The following is a 20,000-nucleotide window of genomic DNA, read 5'->3' as shown; positions in this document are numbered from 1 at the left end:
TAAAAAAAATTATTAAAGATTTATATAGAACTACATTCAGAGTATGTCTATAAGCTATTGTGTTTAGACCTGGTTTCTATCCTCAAACTGTTCTGTTTTGTAGATGCTTTTTTTTTTTTTTTTAATTTTTTTTTTTTTAATAAAGCACTCCGAAATTAGAAAAATCAATAATCTGCAACAATCTCAGTCCCATGAGTATCAGATAATGGATTTTCAACTCTATAAAGAAACTGATTGTGGTGATTGTGGTGAAAGCAGAGACAGTGTTGATGATGATGTCCGAGATAAATATGGGAGGAGGATAAAATAGTATCGGTATGGCTGTGTAATTTCTTTTTTGAACCCCGCCAAGGAGGTTATGTTTTTGCCAGCATTGGTTTGGGAAATTGGGCGATTTTCAGCATGCGTGTGTATGGGTGGAAATGGGCTGCTTGATGAAGGTCTGTGCTCTCTCAGTGCTTTTCTAGTTCTTGCTATTGATAGATTTGCAAATACATCTTCTCACATCTTTATGTGGGGTTACCCCTACTTATATGTATTTCAGTTACTCTGTAAGAAACAATTTCGTTAACAAACCATATTCTGGAACAGTTGATATTTGTGTATATATATATATATATATATATATATAGACCCTACTCTGTGTATGTTTGTGCACGCACATGCATGTGTATACTTGTAAGTATGTGTATATATATATATGTGTGTGTGTGTGTGTATACATGTGTGTGCCTGTAATATTTGTGTCATAGGCTGCAGTTTTGCACTTGGGTATCTAAAATTTTGCATAGGGACACATTTTCAGGGATTAGGTTATATGCAGTGTGACTTTTTGAGATACTTTCTATAAACCCAGGTAAGCCTGAGTACAGCTTCCAGTTTTTATATAAAATGTATTTTATATTTTTCTTGCAGGTGTTTGGAGTTGGAATTCCAAATCCTTATAGGCTTCGACCGTATTTGGGTGCCAAAGTCCCCTTGAATAGTAGCTTTTCTTCTTTAATTGAAATGCATAATCCACACAGTTCAACTCTCCAGGTAGTTATTTTTCTATATTTTCAGCAAAATGTTGAATAAAAATTCTTTTCACTTATTTACTTCAGTGATGCCATGAATAATTCACTGATTTCAGCAATGACTTCAGGTTTTATGTTCCTCTCCTACTGCAGGCATTACATATTGTACCTCTAAAAATGTTGAGAAATTCTCAACACACTCTCACATGTATTATGCAAGTGCATAGTTTCAATTTCCAAATGGAATCACTTAATTTCATATCAGTATGTGAACAGCACATCACTTGAAAAAGTTTTTGATTAGAAAATACATCTTAATGAGTTCTGTCTCATCTAATAGCTATTAACTTTGTAATTTTCACTCATGATGGAAATATCCAACAGTTGTTTTAGTAACAGTTTAAAGTTGATTAATGTGAAGAAAAAGATGTCAATCCAGCTGAAGTCTTGATTCCCGTTTTAATAAGAGTGATGTATTGTATTCTAGAGAAAGAAATGAAATTTCAATTGTTTATTCCTATTGTAAATGGGTATCATAAGGTGGTACATTTCATCACTGTATAATCAATGCTGGCTTGAGCTTATTTCCTTGCATTAAGCTGAAGATAACATCATGGCATCATTCTAGTTAGTTATCCTCCATTAATCCAAAATTTTCAGTTGTGCTTCAGCTTCAAGAACACCATTACTGACTTTATCATATTTTTTTCTTTCATTTCTATCTTCCATACTGGCTTCGGTTGGACAGTTCGATAAGTCCAAAGAACTGCCTCTTACTCCAATGTCTGCTTTGGCATGGTTTCTAATACTGGATGACCTTAACTCCAACCTCTTTACAAATAATGGGGTTATTTTTTCTTCTTTTGGCATTGCATAAGCACTAGTGAGGTTGCCATGGAGCTTGCAAGGCTAAGATCCCCATCAGCCAAGTGGGGCTGCAGTAGAGAGGGAGACAGCTTTGTGCTAGGTAGTGAAGGGTTACAGTATGAAGTAAATGGGGAGTAGGCCAGGTTTCTTTCTGTAGCAGAGATACATGGCTGCTCATATTATACAAGAGTGGATGGGAGCAGAACAAGAAAGGGGGGGGGGGGTGATAAGACATGAGGATGTGAAGTGAATATACTGAATGATGAACAAAGGTAGGGTGAATCTATAATGAAATATGTGTTGGTAATTGATGGAAACGTGTAGGGGTGGATTGACTTTATTTTGTCATGTATAAAAACTGCTGTTATGAATATTTTAACTCCTTGCAGATGGATTTAGTACTGACAGTCTGTGCTGTGTACTGGTATAAAGCTGCTAAGAGCGAGACCTCACATTGCTCACATAGTATTTTGATGCAGTCACTACCACTTCCCATCGGCAAGGGGTTAAAAAAAATGTTCCTCAATTTGAACTGTGCTTGATGTTCTTTCTTTTTTTCTTCTCTCTTTTAATTAGGTTGTGGGAATGTTCTCAAGTGCTGGGGATCTGCACTTAGAACTCCCGACGGGAGACAGAGAGGCTATAACATCATTGTGGGTAAGGAATCTCTTTTGATTTTTATTGTCACATACTACAGGTTGTGGTACCATCAGTAAGTTTCAGCAAGCCAGTTTTGTGATGGAATTTACATTTCCACTTAAAAATATTTTCTTTTAAAATATATTTTATCAAAATGTAACAATTTATCACTTTCCTAATATAAATCTGAGACTCTGTAAAAAAAAAAAAAAAAAAGTTTTAGAGAATATTCTTAGTAAGTTCTTGGTGAAATCAAAAGATCTGTAACCCAGTTGGTGTTTTCAACTGTAAACTCTTTATATTATTTATACACTTTATAAAGTTTTCCATTAACTGCTAATTCTAATGTGATGTAATATATATATATTTAAAAATTATAAAAGTGTCAAATATGATTTTGCTTTATAGTGTAATCAGTAGAAGTGACTATCACTCTTTATACTCATCATAATTATTTCGTCTTAATGAATGGAAAATGTTTTGTCTCCAAAAATTTCTGTAGAATTTTAGAAATTTTTCAATCACTTTAATGATAACCAAAAGTAAAATTTCAACACACAAGAAATTTTTATAAGTAAAATCTTAGCACATTGTCTTTATTTTTACATCCATGTTTCCATGCTGGCATAGATTCAGTGTTACTTCCTTTCACTCGAGAGAATTTTTTCAGTCTTGTTCTTATTCTGGCCTCTATGCTCTTGGAGCAACCCTCTCCACTGCTAATTAGATCACCTAGGTAACAAAAGCTATCAATTATGAGTAGGGAGCCTTCTGAGCATTTAAAGGAGTTTGTCATACACTGTTAATGTTAGCTATTCCTGTACATCTGCTGTATTTGTAAGTTGACCTTTTCTGTCAGCTTGTCTTTGCTAGCACTATACCCATTTTTAAAGCTGTAATTTACACCGGATACTCCGTAAAGAATGCCTGCCTACTCCCTCTCTACATATCAAGTATGTCTATTTCACTGATGGCATTAGTCCTGCCTTCTTCCCTGCTAACTAGAACTTTTGTCTTTGCTTGGTTTTATTTTGAGGCTTTCATTCTGGCCTTTGCTTCAACATTTGAAAATTCTTTTTTTTTTTATTTTTTTATTCTTTGGCAGAATCAGCTAAATGAACTAAGTCATAAACATATAGGACCTCCCACAGGAAGAGTACTCTTGCTATACCCCAGAGCACAATAGCTCAAACCTGATCCTTGAAGGACACCTATTTACATAAATTCTTCACTGAACTTGTTCTTGATCTGCACCTTGCTGAGGATTTTTCTTTAGGTGACTCGTATGACTCACCAGTTATCTGCACCTAGTTTTCTTCGGAACTACCAAGCTACAGCACATAGAACTCTATCAAAGCCTTCTCCAGGTCAACAAATGCTAGATTGAGGGACTTATTCTTTGTTAAAAACGTTCTATTATTTCACTAAGAGGTCATTGGTGGTACACCATCCCAGCACTAACCCACACTATATCTTGTCAAAACTAATTCTTTTTCATAATTAGTACTCTTTCAAAATCTGACCCAACATTTTGATGCCTTTGTAGTTGCTGCTTCATTTTGATGCTACTACAGTCATTGGCTCACCTATCTGTCCTACTTCATTGACAATGCAAGTGGCTAATGCCAGATGTTATTGTCTACATTTCAGCAACAACTTCACTCTTGATATTACAGCTGTCTTGGTTGCCTTCATTCTTAATCAAAACTCTCAACCATACAGCTGGTCTCTTTGTTGAATCTACTTGAAGATCATCTCTTTTCTAATCAGTCTCCTTCAACAAACTCTTATAATATTTCTTTCTCTTTCTTTTCAATATTGTTATTCTACCCACACTGTTTCCCAGTTACATCTCAATTCACACTGGCACACTGTTTTGCAATCCAGAATGCTTCACACTTCTGGTCTTCACATTGCAGAACATGTGCAAACAGTCATCTGTTTCACTTCTCTTTTAGCTAATTGATACTGTTCTTTGCTCTCTTTTTCTTTCCACTCTTTCCAGACTTTTAGCATTTGTTTCTACTTGCTCCTTCTTGTCAAATGCTTTGACTAATACATCTTTGAACTTATATCTGGCCAAAGAATCTTTCTGTATCACCCTTTTGTCTGACCATCTAGTGTATTGTAGTCCATCATGCTCTTATCCATAGTTTGATGATTACCAGTGTACATTGTAAGGTGCTTTCTTAAGTTGCCTGTTCAATTTCTTGATGAGTATGAAGTCAATCTGGCTTATATGGTCACCTGATTAGTTAATGATCAGGTGGCTGGTAGATTTTGTACACATTTAACCCTTTAGCATTCACATTATTTTGTCAAAGTAATGCTTATTCACATTGTTTTAAATTAATTATAAATTATTTTGTAACTTTGAGAGTTCAATGAGATAACTTTTAAATTTTAGAATGATAATGTAGGGTTGGTGTGAGAGGCCAAATCTGACCAGTTAGAACATAAAACAGGTAGAATATTTTGGCTGGATATGGTGGGTTAAAATGCTAAAGGGCTAATAAAACACAAACACAGTGTCTAAAATGGTTAGAAGCTCTTAACTAGTCATTCTTACTGATCATGTAATCATTTCATGCACTTTGTTCATTTCTGCTTGTTGATTTTTAAGTTGATATCCAGCTGCATTTCAGCTAATGTTTTCTTTCTGTCACTTTAGGAAATTCCACCATATGAAACAAAACCTGTAATGCGGGCCAACTTTATAGGAAGAGTAGAAACCAACCATACAGCTTTTATACGTATCAAAACAAATCATGAGCATATTCGAGGTGTATTAATACTTCCTGTCGAAGTGGAGGTTACCTCAGGTAGGCAGTTTTCTTTTAAAAGATTTTTTGCTAAGAGTAGAGGAAAAGTACTCTTGCCTTTAGTAAAACCCTTCCCAGACTAGTGAGACTAAGGCAGTTGATGTTAGCATTTTAGATTTTAGAGGATAATAAACTGGATGACAGTTCCCAATCATAGTAATTCTAGGGATAAATGTTTGAGTAGTGTTTGGTACAGGGCAAAACAGAAGGGATGATGAGAGAAAAAGAAATGGATTGCATTATCTGGGTGTGGTACTCAGCATTTAAATTAGAAGAGGAAATATTGCAGAAGAAATAATGAGAAGGTATATATACAGAGTATGAGGGGAGGAGGGTTAATGCAAGGCTTGTAAGGTGGCACACACCAAGGGGGTTAGATGAAGCAGGTGTATCAATTTGGCTTGGATGTGTGATAACACAGTTTAGTTGAGCAGAAGCCATTAAAGAAGTTAAAAAAAAAAAAGATACAGGAAACTAGGACTAATTTGTAACTTGTTGGTTAGAGTATCTTTATTAATCAGTCATATGATCTTCTCTTGAATATTTTGTAGCATCTACACCATCACAGATATTTTTAAGTGTAGTCTGTGGGTTGTGCTTGAAATTTTAAAAATGTGAGCATTTGATTTTCTGATCCTAGTTTATGCAATATTACCGAGTGGTTACATTGACTAAGATTGCGGTTTAATATTTGTATCGAGTTTAAGGATTTTAACAGTGTACTGTTCATGAAAAAAGTGGGTTTAGTGTTGCAATATTACTTCATTAGTATGTGTAGTGAATGAGTTTTGGTACTTTTGGAAATGACATAATTGTTACGTAATCAGAGATAGTGTTTGTAGTTTCAAAAAAATCATACAAATCTGTTAGGAGTGAAGTGCTGTATTGTCTGCATAAGAGGAAAGTGTGAGACATAAACTCTGAAATTAGTAGAATGTGTTCTGGAAAAAAAAAATTTTTAACAATAGACTAAACAGAACAGGAGACATGAGATGGAGAGTCACTGAAGAGGTCACAGAAAAAGTGACAAAAGATTTCCAGACAATGGACATAAAATAACAACAATAATAAACAAGTGAAGAAGGAATATATAGTATGTATATTTATTTGGCAAGAAAAAAAACAGGATCATCTCAAAATGACATTTCTTTTAATGCTCTGCTACAATGGGGCTCTCTAGATGTAGACTTCTGACAATAAATGAGATAGATGGGTAACTTTGCTTGGAGGTTCTGCAAGCTACAGTTAAACGTTTCACTGTTGACTTGAGCAGCAATTACTTTTACTGAAGTACTTGGAAAAGAAACACACACACACACACACATACATGCCTGACATAGTAGCTTTTCAGAAGCTTTTGGTTATCACTAGGAAAAGAAAGTGATTCAATGTCATAAAGAAAATAGTTAATTGCTTGTTTTATCACTTTTGATATGTTTGAAGTGAGGGTAGTTGAGTCATAGAGGCTGCTTTTCAGTGGTTGGGGCACACCATCACATATTGTTATTAATTGTAGCAGTTACACATAAATAGGCACTAGAGAGAAATGATTATTGTTGGTGAAAATAAGAGCTAGAAGATTGTTCAGCTTTAAGTTTGCTCTGATTGAGTATATCTATAAACAAAAGCATTCCAGCTGTGACTATTCTCAACAGGATTGAATCATCATCATCATCATCGTTTAACGTCCGCTTTCCATGCTAGCATGGGTTGGACGATTTGACTGAGGACTGGTGCAACCGGTTGGCTACACCAGGCTCCAATCTAATTTGGCAGAGTTTCTACAGCTGGATGCCCTTCCTAATGCCAAATCTAGTCAAGGACTACATTCTTCAATGTCTTCACTCTTTGTATAGTAGTAGAATGGGATTTTTGGCAATTTTAGCTGTTATTTCTAGCAGGTCGAATGACCATGTAGAGGCTAGTAGTAATGTAGTTTACATGAAGGTTTTCACACTTGGTTACTGTGGTTGTTGGTTTACCTTCAAGGGTGCTACTTATAGAGCAATCGTGGTTGAGGATTCGTGGATTTTGGTGGATGTTGAAAATTAAGGAGGAAGCCTAGCTTCAATTAGTCATGAACTTGAAAACTGCATGCTTAAAAGCATCCTTTTCTTTTGTGTGTTCATTTTGCAGTGTTTGCAATGATTGATGAACTTCTTGTGTTTGATGATATTGCACAATTTCCTTAATGTGTTGTACTACTACAAATTAAATGCTTGTGAGTTTGGAGTCATCTGGAAAAACGTGCCATTCTCTTGCTATCCTAACTTTAAAATAGTTAATCCTTTTTATGAATCACAAAGATCTGTAGGACAGTGTTTAGCCCCAGTTTTTGTAATATCAAACCGGTAAAAGCCATTTCCATCTCATAAAATGTTTAATGGTTGCAATTAACCTTCCCAGAAAAGTGTAGTACCTGTTTTTGATAGCTGGAGAAACTGAGGTATCTTAAATATGTTTTTAGAAATAAAAGGAAACCTGGCTCTGATGGTGCTGGTAGACTTCTTCTTTTTTTTTTTTCCTTGTTCACCCATCTCTTTCTGATAGTGAGTGACAACAACGATGAAATGGGATAAATTTGATAGGAGATAAAAACTCTAACATCATCAAAAAAACTCTCCACTATTTTGCCTACAGTTTATATGTGAACTGTGACCCTTTTTTCAAGTATGAAATTAATATTTGTTTTAAATAAAACCCAGTATTTGACATCTGCTACTTAGTAACTGTAATATTTTGTATTATTTATAACTGCAGCTCCTGGTATATATTCTCCAGTAGAGATGATTGATTTTGGTATTCTACGAACTTTAGATGAACCTCAAACAGTACAGCTGAATCTGGTAAACACAGGCTCAAGGCCTGTTCATGTTACAGTGAGTGAATTTTTTGTCTTTTACATTGTTTTCCATTTGTGCTGATTAAAGACCTCCACCTACATCAGACCTTCTAAACACAGAGTTAATTATCCAAAGTAAACTTCTTAGAAATCGCTTTTACTTAAAATGAGATCTTACATTCCAATCATAAGACCTCTTCTCTTCTATTCCAACATGAACAAAACTGTAACAGCTTAAACATGGTTACTTGTATATAAACATTATTATTTATTCATTGCAAGTAACAATCTATTATTAATTTCCTTTTTATTCTTTTGCTCTTTGTCACCATTTTCTCTAGTTTCTTTTCTCACATAGTCTTTCATTTTATGTTTGTATAGTATAAACAAAAATGTATTTTGTAAAATTTATCTAATCGAATCTTTAGTTTAAATAAAATTTTTAATGTTGTACTCTTAACCTTAATTAGAATATTAACTAATAAAGAAATTATATAAAAAAAAACCTACTTATTTATCCCATAAATCAAAAAGAAATATTAAACAATATTATTGGAAATAAATGCAACACTAATCTAATCGAAGTTTTGGTTTAAACTAAAATGATAAACTTTATACTATTAACTTAGATTAGATAAATTTTGAATTTCTTTTCAATAATTTTGTTAAATGTTTTTTCTTTTATTTAATGGTGATATAATTATTTTTATATAAATTAATTTTTTGTTAGTTTATATTAAAATTAGTTATTTATTTTACGTTTATAATTTCAGTTTAACCTAAAACTGCGTTTAAATTGTATTTTAAATGAAAGATTCGTTAAGATAAGATTTGCATTTAATATTTCTGTTTGTTTATATTCTAATAAACGTAAAGTTAATAATGTCACGTTTATAATTTTCAATAAGATTAGTATTAAATTTCTTTTTAATAATATTGTTTAACATTTTTCTATCTTAATATAATAAGTATTTTTATATACATTCATTTGTTATTTGTTGTTGGTTGATATATATATATACATTCCTTTTTTTATTATTGTTGTATTTTGACCTGAAGATTAGCTATATTTTTTAATAGAATTGATTTTCGATCGATTTAATCGATTTGAATGTATTTTATTTTCTATTTGAAAACTTGGTTATGAAACACGTGTAGTCGTTTTATTATCATTATTTTATGATTTTTACTTTGTATTTTATTATACTTATTTATCATGTATTTACTTACTAATTTTTTCTATATGTGACTGGATTTTCATGGATGAGTTCATGAACTTTGGGTCTTCTCAAAAATTATATATATATATATATATATATATATATATATAATGTAAATAAACATATAGAAACTGCAGGCTTTGTATACTTTCCATCTACCATATTTATAAGGAATTGGTTGGCCAAGTGTAATAGTAGAGGACACTTATCCAAGGTGCTGCAGAATGGACTGAGACCAGAATCATGTTATGGAAACTTCTTAACTGCACAACCATGCCTACACATTTTGTGTGTGTATGCATGTGAGAACACATTGGGCCAACATTGGACATACAACAGTTTAACATAATAGTAAAAATGTATATATTTTCTTAAATCTTTAAGCTATTTTATTTCTATCAAAACGTTTCAGTTAGGATCACATAAAAAGCTTGAGAAATTTCTTGTCCTGTTTTTCAGGGTGTTTCCTTATCACCTCCAAATGATGCTATATCTGTAGAATTCCGACCTATGAAACTACAACCAGATGTATTACGTCGTGTAGCAGTAGCCCAGATTACATTTAGAGGTATTATTTTTCATACATCCTTCCATAATTGATCTACTAACACAGTTGTGTATATTGTTAGATCAGGTATTTGCCATTCAATTTCATTCTCTTTATTATAACTATTTCACTTAGAAATGCCAAGGTAGATAGCCTCAAACTGATGGTGATAAAGTAAATTATCTAGCAGTATCAAGCAAATAGTTCAGCACCCGAGCAGTTCTATTACTACCATTTTACCAAATCTTGTAGTTAACAGCTATGTAAAATAATTGAACTTGTTTTTAAAATGCTTTTAGGAGACTGGGCACCAATTTCAAAATTTGACATCGGATAAATGAAATTGGTAATGTGAGATTTCCAGTGATACTAACATTGAAAGCTTTTATCACGATTTTTGCATGACAACAACTTGTATTGTGGGTATATTTCTGTTTAATTTAGTAATGCTAATTTTAATTTTATAGTTGCCACAAAAACTTGTGTATCCTACTTAGTTGATAATTTCCAAGGCTTCTATCAGTGAGGGTTGACCATGTAATTTGCATGTACAGGCATGGGCTAAGATTTTTCCTAAAGACTGGCAACTGCTTGTACATGCAAGTCTTCTCTATTGATGCCACTGATGTTGTCCCAAGGGAAATCCACCATTTTAGGGCTAATGCAGCTTCGTCCCGGTATCATCACAAGTGTTGCTGTCAGAAAACAAAATCCCAGAACAGATATCACTAACAGTTCTATCAATCCACTGCCCTGGATTTATACTTTTTTTTATTAACCTCAAAAGGATGAAAAGTAAAATTGACCTCAGCAGAATTTGAACTCAGATTGCTGAGAGATAGAACAGCTACTACAAGTTATTCTTTCCCTTACTCTGACTGCTAATTTGCATCCTCTTAATAATTTCATTCAATACAAATTAAACTTTTCTACTCCTTAACTTTTTGTGTGTGTACTCATTAAAAGCACCCAGCATGCTCTGTAAAGGATTGGCATTAGAAAGGACATCCAGCCATAGAATCCAAACCAAATCAGACTGGAACCTGGTGCAGCTCTCCTGCTTGCCAGTTCTGGTCAAACCATTCAACCCATGCCAGCATGGAAAATGAACGTTAAAGGATGATGTTGTATATAAAGGAGAAACAACAAATGTTTCTAAGAGATAGGTTGAGTGGAAGTAATTTACTAAAAACCAATGTACAAAATACATTTCTAGTGTAAGCAAAAGGGGCGATTGTGTTAGCTGTAGGTGGCATATGCTGATAGTGATGATATTGAGAAAGCAAAGCAAAGCTAGGGCAAGGCAGATTTGAAATAGGACTTCTCTGATGAGATGATGTGATATCAAGATTTATGTACAAAAAATATTAGTCGAAGATATATTTTACATTTCTGTAAAACTAGACATTTAGATAAATAATAAGTAGATTAGTATATTTTACTTTTTCAAAACAATTTTTCAGAAAATTTTTTTTCTTTCTTTCCAGCCACTAAAGCTTTAAATCCTAGACAGTGGTCTGGAAAAATTGTTGTAAAATCCAAACATAATATGAATAAATTGTCTATCCCTTACCAAGTAAATGTACTTCATGGGTATGTATTTGATATGACACTTCTTTATTTTTAGTTGGAATTGATATTCAATTAAATAAACTTTTGTAATTATTTCTCTACAAACTTTTTTTTGCTCTCTACTTCAGGTCATTAGTCTACAATGCAAACAGCACTCACTTTTACAGTGGCTCATTTATGAGAAACCATACCAGATCGCTGGCCTTTACTAATACTTTTAACTTCTCTATAGTCATATATAATGTTAGCCTTCCACATGGTATACACAAATATTTTTCAGTGAGTATTTGAAAAGTGCTTTTGTTTTGGGAATATCTTTCTTTTTATATTGTTGTTGTTATTTGTTAGGGAGGATCATTCCACCCTCATGCTGTTGTCATATTCCTAGATATATTCCATACATTTTATTTTTTTAAAGTTAAATTTAAAACGTTTTAATATTTTCAAGTTCATAATTTTTGAATACTTAATTTTGTCTTTAATGCTTTATAAATGCAGTAACTATATTATATCTATAATACACTCTATCTTGTTCTTCTGTGTTTGAAAGCATTAACAATGAGCATTTCTTAGCAATGCAGAACCCTTTTATATAAAGGTATGACTAACAGGATAACTTAGATTATTATTACTGATGATTTTAAAGTAAATTAAGAATCCTGTGGTACTGAATTAGATTTCATCCTACTGAGGTTAATACTAGTAATATTATAAGGACAAGTTAATCAGCTATACTTTTGACCTTTATAAAAAGGAACTTGCTCAGAAAACTTTTTAGTATTATTAGTATAACATTTTTAGCACTTTGCCATTACATCTCAGACTTGATTTCCAGCTGGAGCAGCTTCATGATCGCATGGTAAAGTAGATCAGGTGTGCCAGGAGTTATTGGTTTATATCCAACTATAAGCATTTTGCCCTTGCGAGATACTGTTCTCAGGTGTTTGTGTCTGAGAAATCTATATTACAGTATTTGTACTATGTGTGTGTGTGTGTGTATAAATATGTCCTCAAAATTCACTTTTATGAAGTTTGTGAGATCTCATTGGAAGCTCTGCTTGGTCAATTTAATTAACGCTACCACAAGTTTAAATTTGGACAACCCTATGTTTACAAAGGTTACTCATTCTGGCAAAAGTGAAGGAAAAGAAAATATTTTGTAAACTTGCACTTTATAGTGTGATTGTTAATCAACCCCAATCAGTTTGGCTCAAGAAAGAATATGGTGCAGAGGCTACAGGTTGAAAGTAGTAATCCATAGACTCTGCACATGAAATACGCTATTATCTTCTCTTGGGTGAAAATGTACCTTCTACCATATAGTATTTGTATATGAGGTAATGTGATAATGTTGGGCTGTAAGGCACCTGGTTGCTATACAATATTGAAATGCTTGAATGTTTTAATGGTAACTGCTAGAGGTCAGTCAGTTAGTTGTAGATAACTGTAATTTTTCATAGTTTCTTACAAAGGTGTGTGTGTGGATCTCCAGTGACAATTTTCGATGTGCTTGTGTTAGTATTAAAAACTCAAGAGATTTTAAAATAACATTGCAATAGTGTCTAAGTGTATTGCTATGACTAGAACTAAATTAAAAAACAAGTGCTGCAGTGAATCATTCCCTTAAAGATGGATTATAAATATTCAGTTGTTTGCTACCATGTAAAACAGTTGTGCTTTGTAATATATTTGTAAGAATATACAACTTGTAATGATATAGAGAACATCTACTCCAGTAGTTATCAGTGTATTTTTATTTTAGTAATATTATCAGTGGTGTCTTTAACTTTCTTAATATTCTGTTTTATTCAGATCAGAAACTTCTCTAAGCCTGTGATAATTCGTCCCCAGGAGATTCTAGTGCCATTTTTGTTGCATTTCCATCCAAACACTACATCACTTCATTTCACCTCTCAAATAATCATTCAGACAAATGCATCTAGCTTCAGTATTCCTATCATCGTATACAGTGGTCTTCTTAAGGTAAGCAAACCACATTTTCTCATTTATGTCCATTCAACAGTAACTAGTTAATATTCTAGTGCATTCTTTTGTTTTTTTTCTTGTCTGTTTTTCATTGTATTTTTGTCTATTTTTTGTAGGTCATACATCATCGACCAGAAAAGTCCAAGGGTCAACTTGATTTTGGCACAACAGGGGTTGGGGAACACCGTAGTATAACATTTACAATACAAAATAACAATCCAGTAAATGTAAGTATTTTGTCAATTTCCATCTGAATAACTGCATAACTATTTTTCAGTTAGAACCTACTCTATCTTGTTTCACTAGGAATTTTGTTAGTGCACATGTAAACACTAGTAATATAAGAGTGACAAGTGACTTGAATTATAACCTCACTTGATAAATTTAGTTATATTGTACATTAGTCTACTTTTGATATCTGAATTTTAATTATAATATTTTTATTTATTCATTTTTTATAAAAGAAGGTACTCTCGTTTCTCTTATGACAATTGCCTTACTTACATTTGCATCACCTTGTCACCTTTAGATTTGTTCATTGTTCTTTACTTTTCTCCAGATTGTAATTGCAGAGTTTAGTTGCAGTATGAACCAGAGCAGTTTACAGTTACTTGGCATAGAAAAAGGCAATGGTACAACACTTACTAAATTTCACAACATTTCCGATATTGACACAGATCCAGTGAGTTCATTATAGATTTACTTTTTATGTGTTAATGCTATACAATTCTCTATATTCCAAACCAGCTCCTACTTCATTAGACTTAAATGTTAATGGAAAAAGTTGATATCTTTATTCTTAGATTATATATCTCAAACCTTTTAATTTTTGCCTTTTAGAGATCGGATCTTTGAAAGAAAGTATAAAAAGTTTTGCAGGATATATTGAAATTTCTTAATATATTTGTTGAAATATTCATTATACTTTTAATTATTTCATATTTAGCAAATAACAAGAAGTTGTGGAAATTATTTGTAGTTTGGATTAGCAGGAATCAGTTGGTTAAGTTAGCAAATTTGGCTATATTGTATATGCGTTGAAAAGATGCAAGTGCTTGCAAATTTTCACAGTATACAAACATATACATTTTTCCCAACTTGACTATTTCATATATGCCTTTGATTCCTTTAATTAGATTTTTAATATTTTAATCAATGCTCCTTTAGCCACAAACTAGAAGTCTCAACTATCTGCCATGAAATAAAGGGAAATATTTTCAGTTAATTTTTTCCTCTTATACATGAATTTGTTTAACAGGATAATTGAGTCTGAATGAAATGGTATTGCATCTTGTTTGATTTTTTTTTTTTTTTATATATACTTTACATATAGATTTATGTGCATAGATGTAGATGTGTGATAAACTAAAACATCACCATCTTTTAATGTCCATCTTCAGTGCTGGCATGGGTTGGACAAACGTACTATATAAATTGAAGTGACTGGGTAGATAAGTCATTTGTATGTTGTAAGTTTTGAAATTAAATCCATTGAAAATGTTTATATAGGTATACACTTTGTATCTCAAATTGCCTCACTACAACAAATAGGCATCAGATTTTCCTAGAAATGTCACATGATAGTCTGGGGTCTAATTCAGGTAAAATCTTTCCCATCCTCTTCAAACCATAGATCTAGTGCTAAGCACTTATCAAACCCAGTGTTTTCTACATCTTTAAATGTAACTGAATTCTCTGCACCAGAGCAATATTCTTTCAACCATTTCTAGTATTTGGTAACAATTCTCATTGTTAACCTTTTTCATTTGTAATTCTTGGTACTCTCAGCTAACCTTCATTAGATTCTTATAACATGACACCATTGCATTCTTCATAAGTTTTAAGCTATATATACCATCCTGTGTTCGTTTTTTTATTGTTAATATTTCAAAATTTTATATTTCTCTTTGTCTAGTTAATATTAAAACCTTACCACATTGCTGTGTTCAGTGTGAATGTCACTGCTGCCCTATATGAAGGCATGTTCTCTGGACAAGTCCTTATTGTCACTCAATTTCAGGTATGCTATTATAATGTTCAGACCTTTTTTTTTATTTTTCCATTTCTCATGTCAGTGAGGAGGGCCAGTGCACTCTGATACCATCAAGAGGAAGGCCCAACCTGAAACAGCGTGCATTCTCTTCTGATTGCCCCATAAGCTTGCTAGCATGCAGAGCTTTCAACTGGCAGCACTTCTCTCTGCAAGTTGTTTGCAATTTACTCCTTTCATTTTAATTCCACATAACCAAAATATTAGATAAAATTAGCAATTTGAGGTATATTCATATAAAGTGCTACACTGGTTAGTAACCCATGTGGTAACCACTTGATATGCTTTGGGATTTTTTATTGCCAACAATTAATGACACTCTTTCATTTAGTGTTATATTGTTAATGAGTAATGACTAATCATCACACATTTAATACCGTATTATTGGAAATTAATAAATGAACCCTTCACCAATCACAGTGTTATATTGCTACAATTCATCATTATCAATATTTAACATCCATGTTCTATACTGGTATGGGTTGGATGGTTCAACAGGGCCTGACAATCCTGACAACTGTGTTGGTCACCAATGTCTGTTTTAGCAAGGTTTCTACAGCTGGATGCCTTTTCTAATGCCAACCACTTTACAGTGTGTACTGGGTATTTTTTTTTATAGCACCAGCACTAGTGGGGTCACCAATTCGTGGAGTCATATGCTACAACTATTAAATCTTCCTCTATATAAAATTGTTGAAGCTGTTCTAACCAACTGGATTTTTTTTTTTTTTTTTTTTGTATTATAGACCCTATTTATACCAGTATCACTCAGAACTGCAAAAGGAAGTTTAAATGCTATTCCAGAAAAACTTATTTTTGATAGAGTATATCCAGTAAGTGATAACACCTGTTTCATATGATTTTTTTCTCCCAATTTTATAACTAATTACAGGAATTTTAATTTTGTTAAACCATTGTTTTGCAAATACTTTTTCCTTTTTTTTAATATAGTGATTGATTCTGATGTCAATATGGCTAAGTTATCCTTCAGAATTACCAATAATGATTAGTATAATATTTTAGAATTTTAGTGTGATTGCTATATACTCCAATATGTATGCATAGCTCAGTTGTTAGTATATGAAGATACACACTCCTGGTTTTATTTCTAAAACGTCACAGTTTTTAGTTCTGTAATCATCATCCTTTAATGTTCATTTTCCATGCTGACATGGGTTGGTTGGTTTGACCAGAGCCATCAAGCCAGAGAGCTGCACCAGGTTCTAGTCTGGTTTAATTTCTATGGCCAGATGCCATTCCTATACTTCGTTCCCCAGACTTCTCTAGCCCAGATTTTTTCTTGTCGGGATACCTAAAAGAGAGGGTTTACGTCAACAAACCGGAGACCCTGATGCAACTGCAGAACATCAATAGAGAAATCAGAAGTGGGGTCTGAAACTCTTGAGGGTGTTATGGTGCAAATTTTGGAAAGAGCACGAGCATGCCAACCATTTTAGTGTGTGCTGGGTGCTTTTAACATGGAACCAGCACAAACACTTTTACATGGCACTGGCATGATTGCTTTTTATGTGGCACCAGCACAGGACTCTTGCAGACTGATCCTCTTCACCAGGAGATGCAGCCTTAATACTTCTGCTGTGGAGGATGGGTCTTCTTGAGTACAGCAAGGCACCAGGTATCTCAGTCCTTTGTCATCTCATCCGAAAAGTTCAGCATCCTGAGGTTGTCCTTCATTACTTCATCCCATGTCTTACTGGGTTTCCCTCTCCCACAAATTCTATCCACTTTGAATGACACTTCTTTATGGAGCTGTCGGTGTCCAGCTACATCACATGACCAAACCAGTGCAGTTTCTCTCTTGCATACTGCATCTAATTCCTCTTATGCTTGACTTTTCTCTCAATACACTAATATGTACATTAATTCATAGGTCAGCTGTTTCCATTGAGGGTCCCATCTGATTTGTATCTTGTCTTCTATATTTATCCCTTTAAAATCCATTCTCTGTTCCATTTTACCTTGACTGATTCTTTCATTCTCCATCAGAAATGGAAACATCAGTATTTTCACCCAAGTTCTACTTTAATCCCAGGCCAACCTTGAAAGGGTTAACATGATTTCAAAGTCTTTCCAACCAAGAACTTTTTGTTTCTTTGTATATCTAGATTACATTCAGTTTTAGTCATAAGGATGTGGTTTTAGCGATTTTGCTATTTCTATCTATGTAGAGGTTTCTTCATTAGCTTATCTCCATCTAATTACTGCTTTCTCCACTGAGTTAATGTTTTTATTTATTCTTTCTTTCACTAGGGAAAGATTCCATATAAGGTATTACAAATTCATAGCACCTTTGAAGCATATATGAAAGTGACACAAGTATCATTTCGACCAGCAGACTCACGCTTCTATTACAGACCAGCTTCAGATGGACAAGTAATATTGGAACCTTTAAAATACAATAGAGTATGTTTCTTTTACTCTTGCTGCTGCTACATCTTAACTCTTGGCTTCTTTCATTTCTCCATTTTCACTCCTTTTTATTTTCTATTTTTCACTTTTCTCTCCTCTGGGTATTTAAAAAATTTTTCCCTTAATTTTTTTTCTGTAGTGTGTGTGTATTACTTTAGGGCAGTGTTTCCCAAACCTTTCATTTCAAATTGCACTCTCGGCCAAAAAATACTCCATTGCCCACCTGTGTAAAAAAAGAAATTTTTACCCTGACACCACACCCAACGCAAAATCCCCTAGGAAAACACCCCCTTGTATCATTTGACATACACTATATTGTAGACTCATTGCTCTGTTAGTGCTGTTTGGACTAAATATGCGGTTGTTTACAAATCCCTTATTGTGAGTTTAGTTTTGCCATCAGTGGTGAATAAAATTCTGTTAACTCTATATTATGCAGACAGATTAACTTCTGGAAACTTGCACTTTCTTTTGCACTGATTTTCATTTTTCCCAAATGAACCATTGATCAGAACTACCAATGCAAAAATAATTAATGATTGTATTATAAAGGAAAAGAATAAAACTTTTTAATGAGAACCATGTCTGGTGCAATGCAGCTATTGCAAATACATTCAGTTTCAAACTTGTCAACTTCAGTCGAAAGTTTCCTTGTTGTATCACATCCAGTCCAATTCTTTTATGGGAAAGTAAAGCTCTAACATAGTTAAAACCAGATTCAACCAGGTATGAGGTAGGGAGGACAAACAAAAGTAATTTCAGGTGTTTCCACAGATTGGGGTAGGAATTCAATATACTCTGTTGGTACCACAAACCTTCTTTGCCATTATGGCAATATCACATTGTGGCATCATTGTCATTTTGTGATTCTATCAATTCCTCCTGAACGTCATCCTCACAATTGACTGCATCGACCTCAAACAGATTGCTATACCAATTTGGAATATGCAGTGCAATAACATCTTGAAATTGCTCCACCATGTTATTGTGCAATGATTGTAAATAGTTGCGATATGTAGTTAAATCCTCATCAACCAATTCATCTTTCAAAAAGTTGTGGAAATTAATGTTTTGAAACGTTAGTCTTATACAACACCAATTTCGAAATGACAGAGTGATTAATGATTTACAATCAACAAGAGTTTTTCTGTTTCCTTGCAATAACTTACTCAAATCATTTAATTTTGTGAATATATCACAAAGAAAAAAGAAATTGCACCTTGCAGCCAATAGTGAAGCAGATACTGGAGTATCATCAAAGAAAGATATGATTATATGAAACAGTTCAACAAAGCGTAAAACACAGTTTCCTTTTGACAGCCACTGCACTTTGGTACGGTCCTCATCATTTCTCAGACAGAGTTGACGGAAAATTCAATCGGACAAGGGACTGGACTTCAATTTGTTAAGTCTTGATAACTAACTGTAGCACATCATTCAATCTACTGTTCATATTTTTTACCACTAAAAGCAATGAACAGTTAGTATCTGGTGGGAAATTTTACGCTTTAGGAGAGATGAAAAACCTCTGTATCTTCCTATCATTGAAGGGGCTCCATCAGATGCACAGGCAAGAATATTACTATGTGGGATACTACGTTCAAAAAGGAAAGACTTGAGAGTTTGAAAAATAGTTGCACCTTTTGAATCAAGCAGCAATTTCTCTGTGAACAGCATTTCCTCACAAGGTTGAAGGTCTTCACTGAAATACCGAATATATACCATAATCAAACATTGATTGTCCTCAACAGTTGACTCATCCACTTGTATAGAAAATTCAGAACACTGGAAAATATTAATGAGCTGATGTTTGACATTGTTGGGCATTTCATCAATGCATCGAGAAATTGTGTTATTACTAAGTGGGATCTTCATAATGTTATCAGATTTTTCATGCATAACGGTTGACAAAACCTCTTCAATAACTGGGCAAAGTAATGTTGCTTCAGTTATGCGAGACTTCCCAGACTTAGCAATGCAATGTTGTACGATGCAATCGGCCATCATTC

At 33.4% G+C, this 20,000-nt stretch overlaps 1 protein-coding gene across 1 annotated transcript in view; it reads left to right on the top strand.

The window, feature by feature from the left end:
* LOC106878053 (transmembrane protein 131) overlaps positions 1–20,000 on the top strand; it is a 76,601-nt gene that overhangs the window by 33,627 nt on the left and 22,974 nt on the right. The window contains exons 7-19 of the mRNA XM_052970436.2: positions 916–1,038; positions 2,460–2,540; positions 5,194–5,344; positions 8,105–8,223; positions 9,866–9,974; positions 11,441–11,546; positions 11,654–11,804; positions 13,338–13,508; positions 13,628–13,738; positions 14,071–14,193; positions 15,427–15,531; positions 16,308–16,394; positions 17,833–17,985. Coding sequence (XP_052826396.1) covers positions 916–1,038; positions 2,460–2,540; positions 5,194–5,344; positions 8,105–8,223; positions 9,866–9,974; positions 11,441–11,546; positions 11,654–11,804; positions 13,338–13,508; positions 13,628–13,738; positions 14,071–14,193; positions 15,427–15,531; positions 16,308–16,394; positions 17,833–17,985 — 1,590 coding nt within the window. The remainder of the gene's footprint in view (positions 1–915; positions 1,039–2,459; positions 2,541–5,193; positions 5,345–8,104; positions 8,224–9,865; positions 9,975–11,440; positions 11,547–11,653; positions 11,805–13,337; positions 13,509–13,627; positions 13,739–14,070; positions 14,194–15,426; positions 15,532–16,307; positions 16,395–17,832; positions 17,986–20,000) is intronic.

Source organism: Octopus bimaculoides, chromosome 1 (assembly GCF_046866305.1).
Source record: "Octopus bimaculoides isolate indiv1 chromosome 1, ASM4686630v1, whole genome shotgun sequence".
NCBI classification, from domain to species: Eukaryota; Metazoa; Mollusca; class Cephalopoda; order Octopoda; family Octopodidae; genus Octopus; species Octopus bimaculoides.
This window is presented reverse-complemented; position numbering and strand designations above follow the sequence as displayed.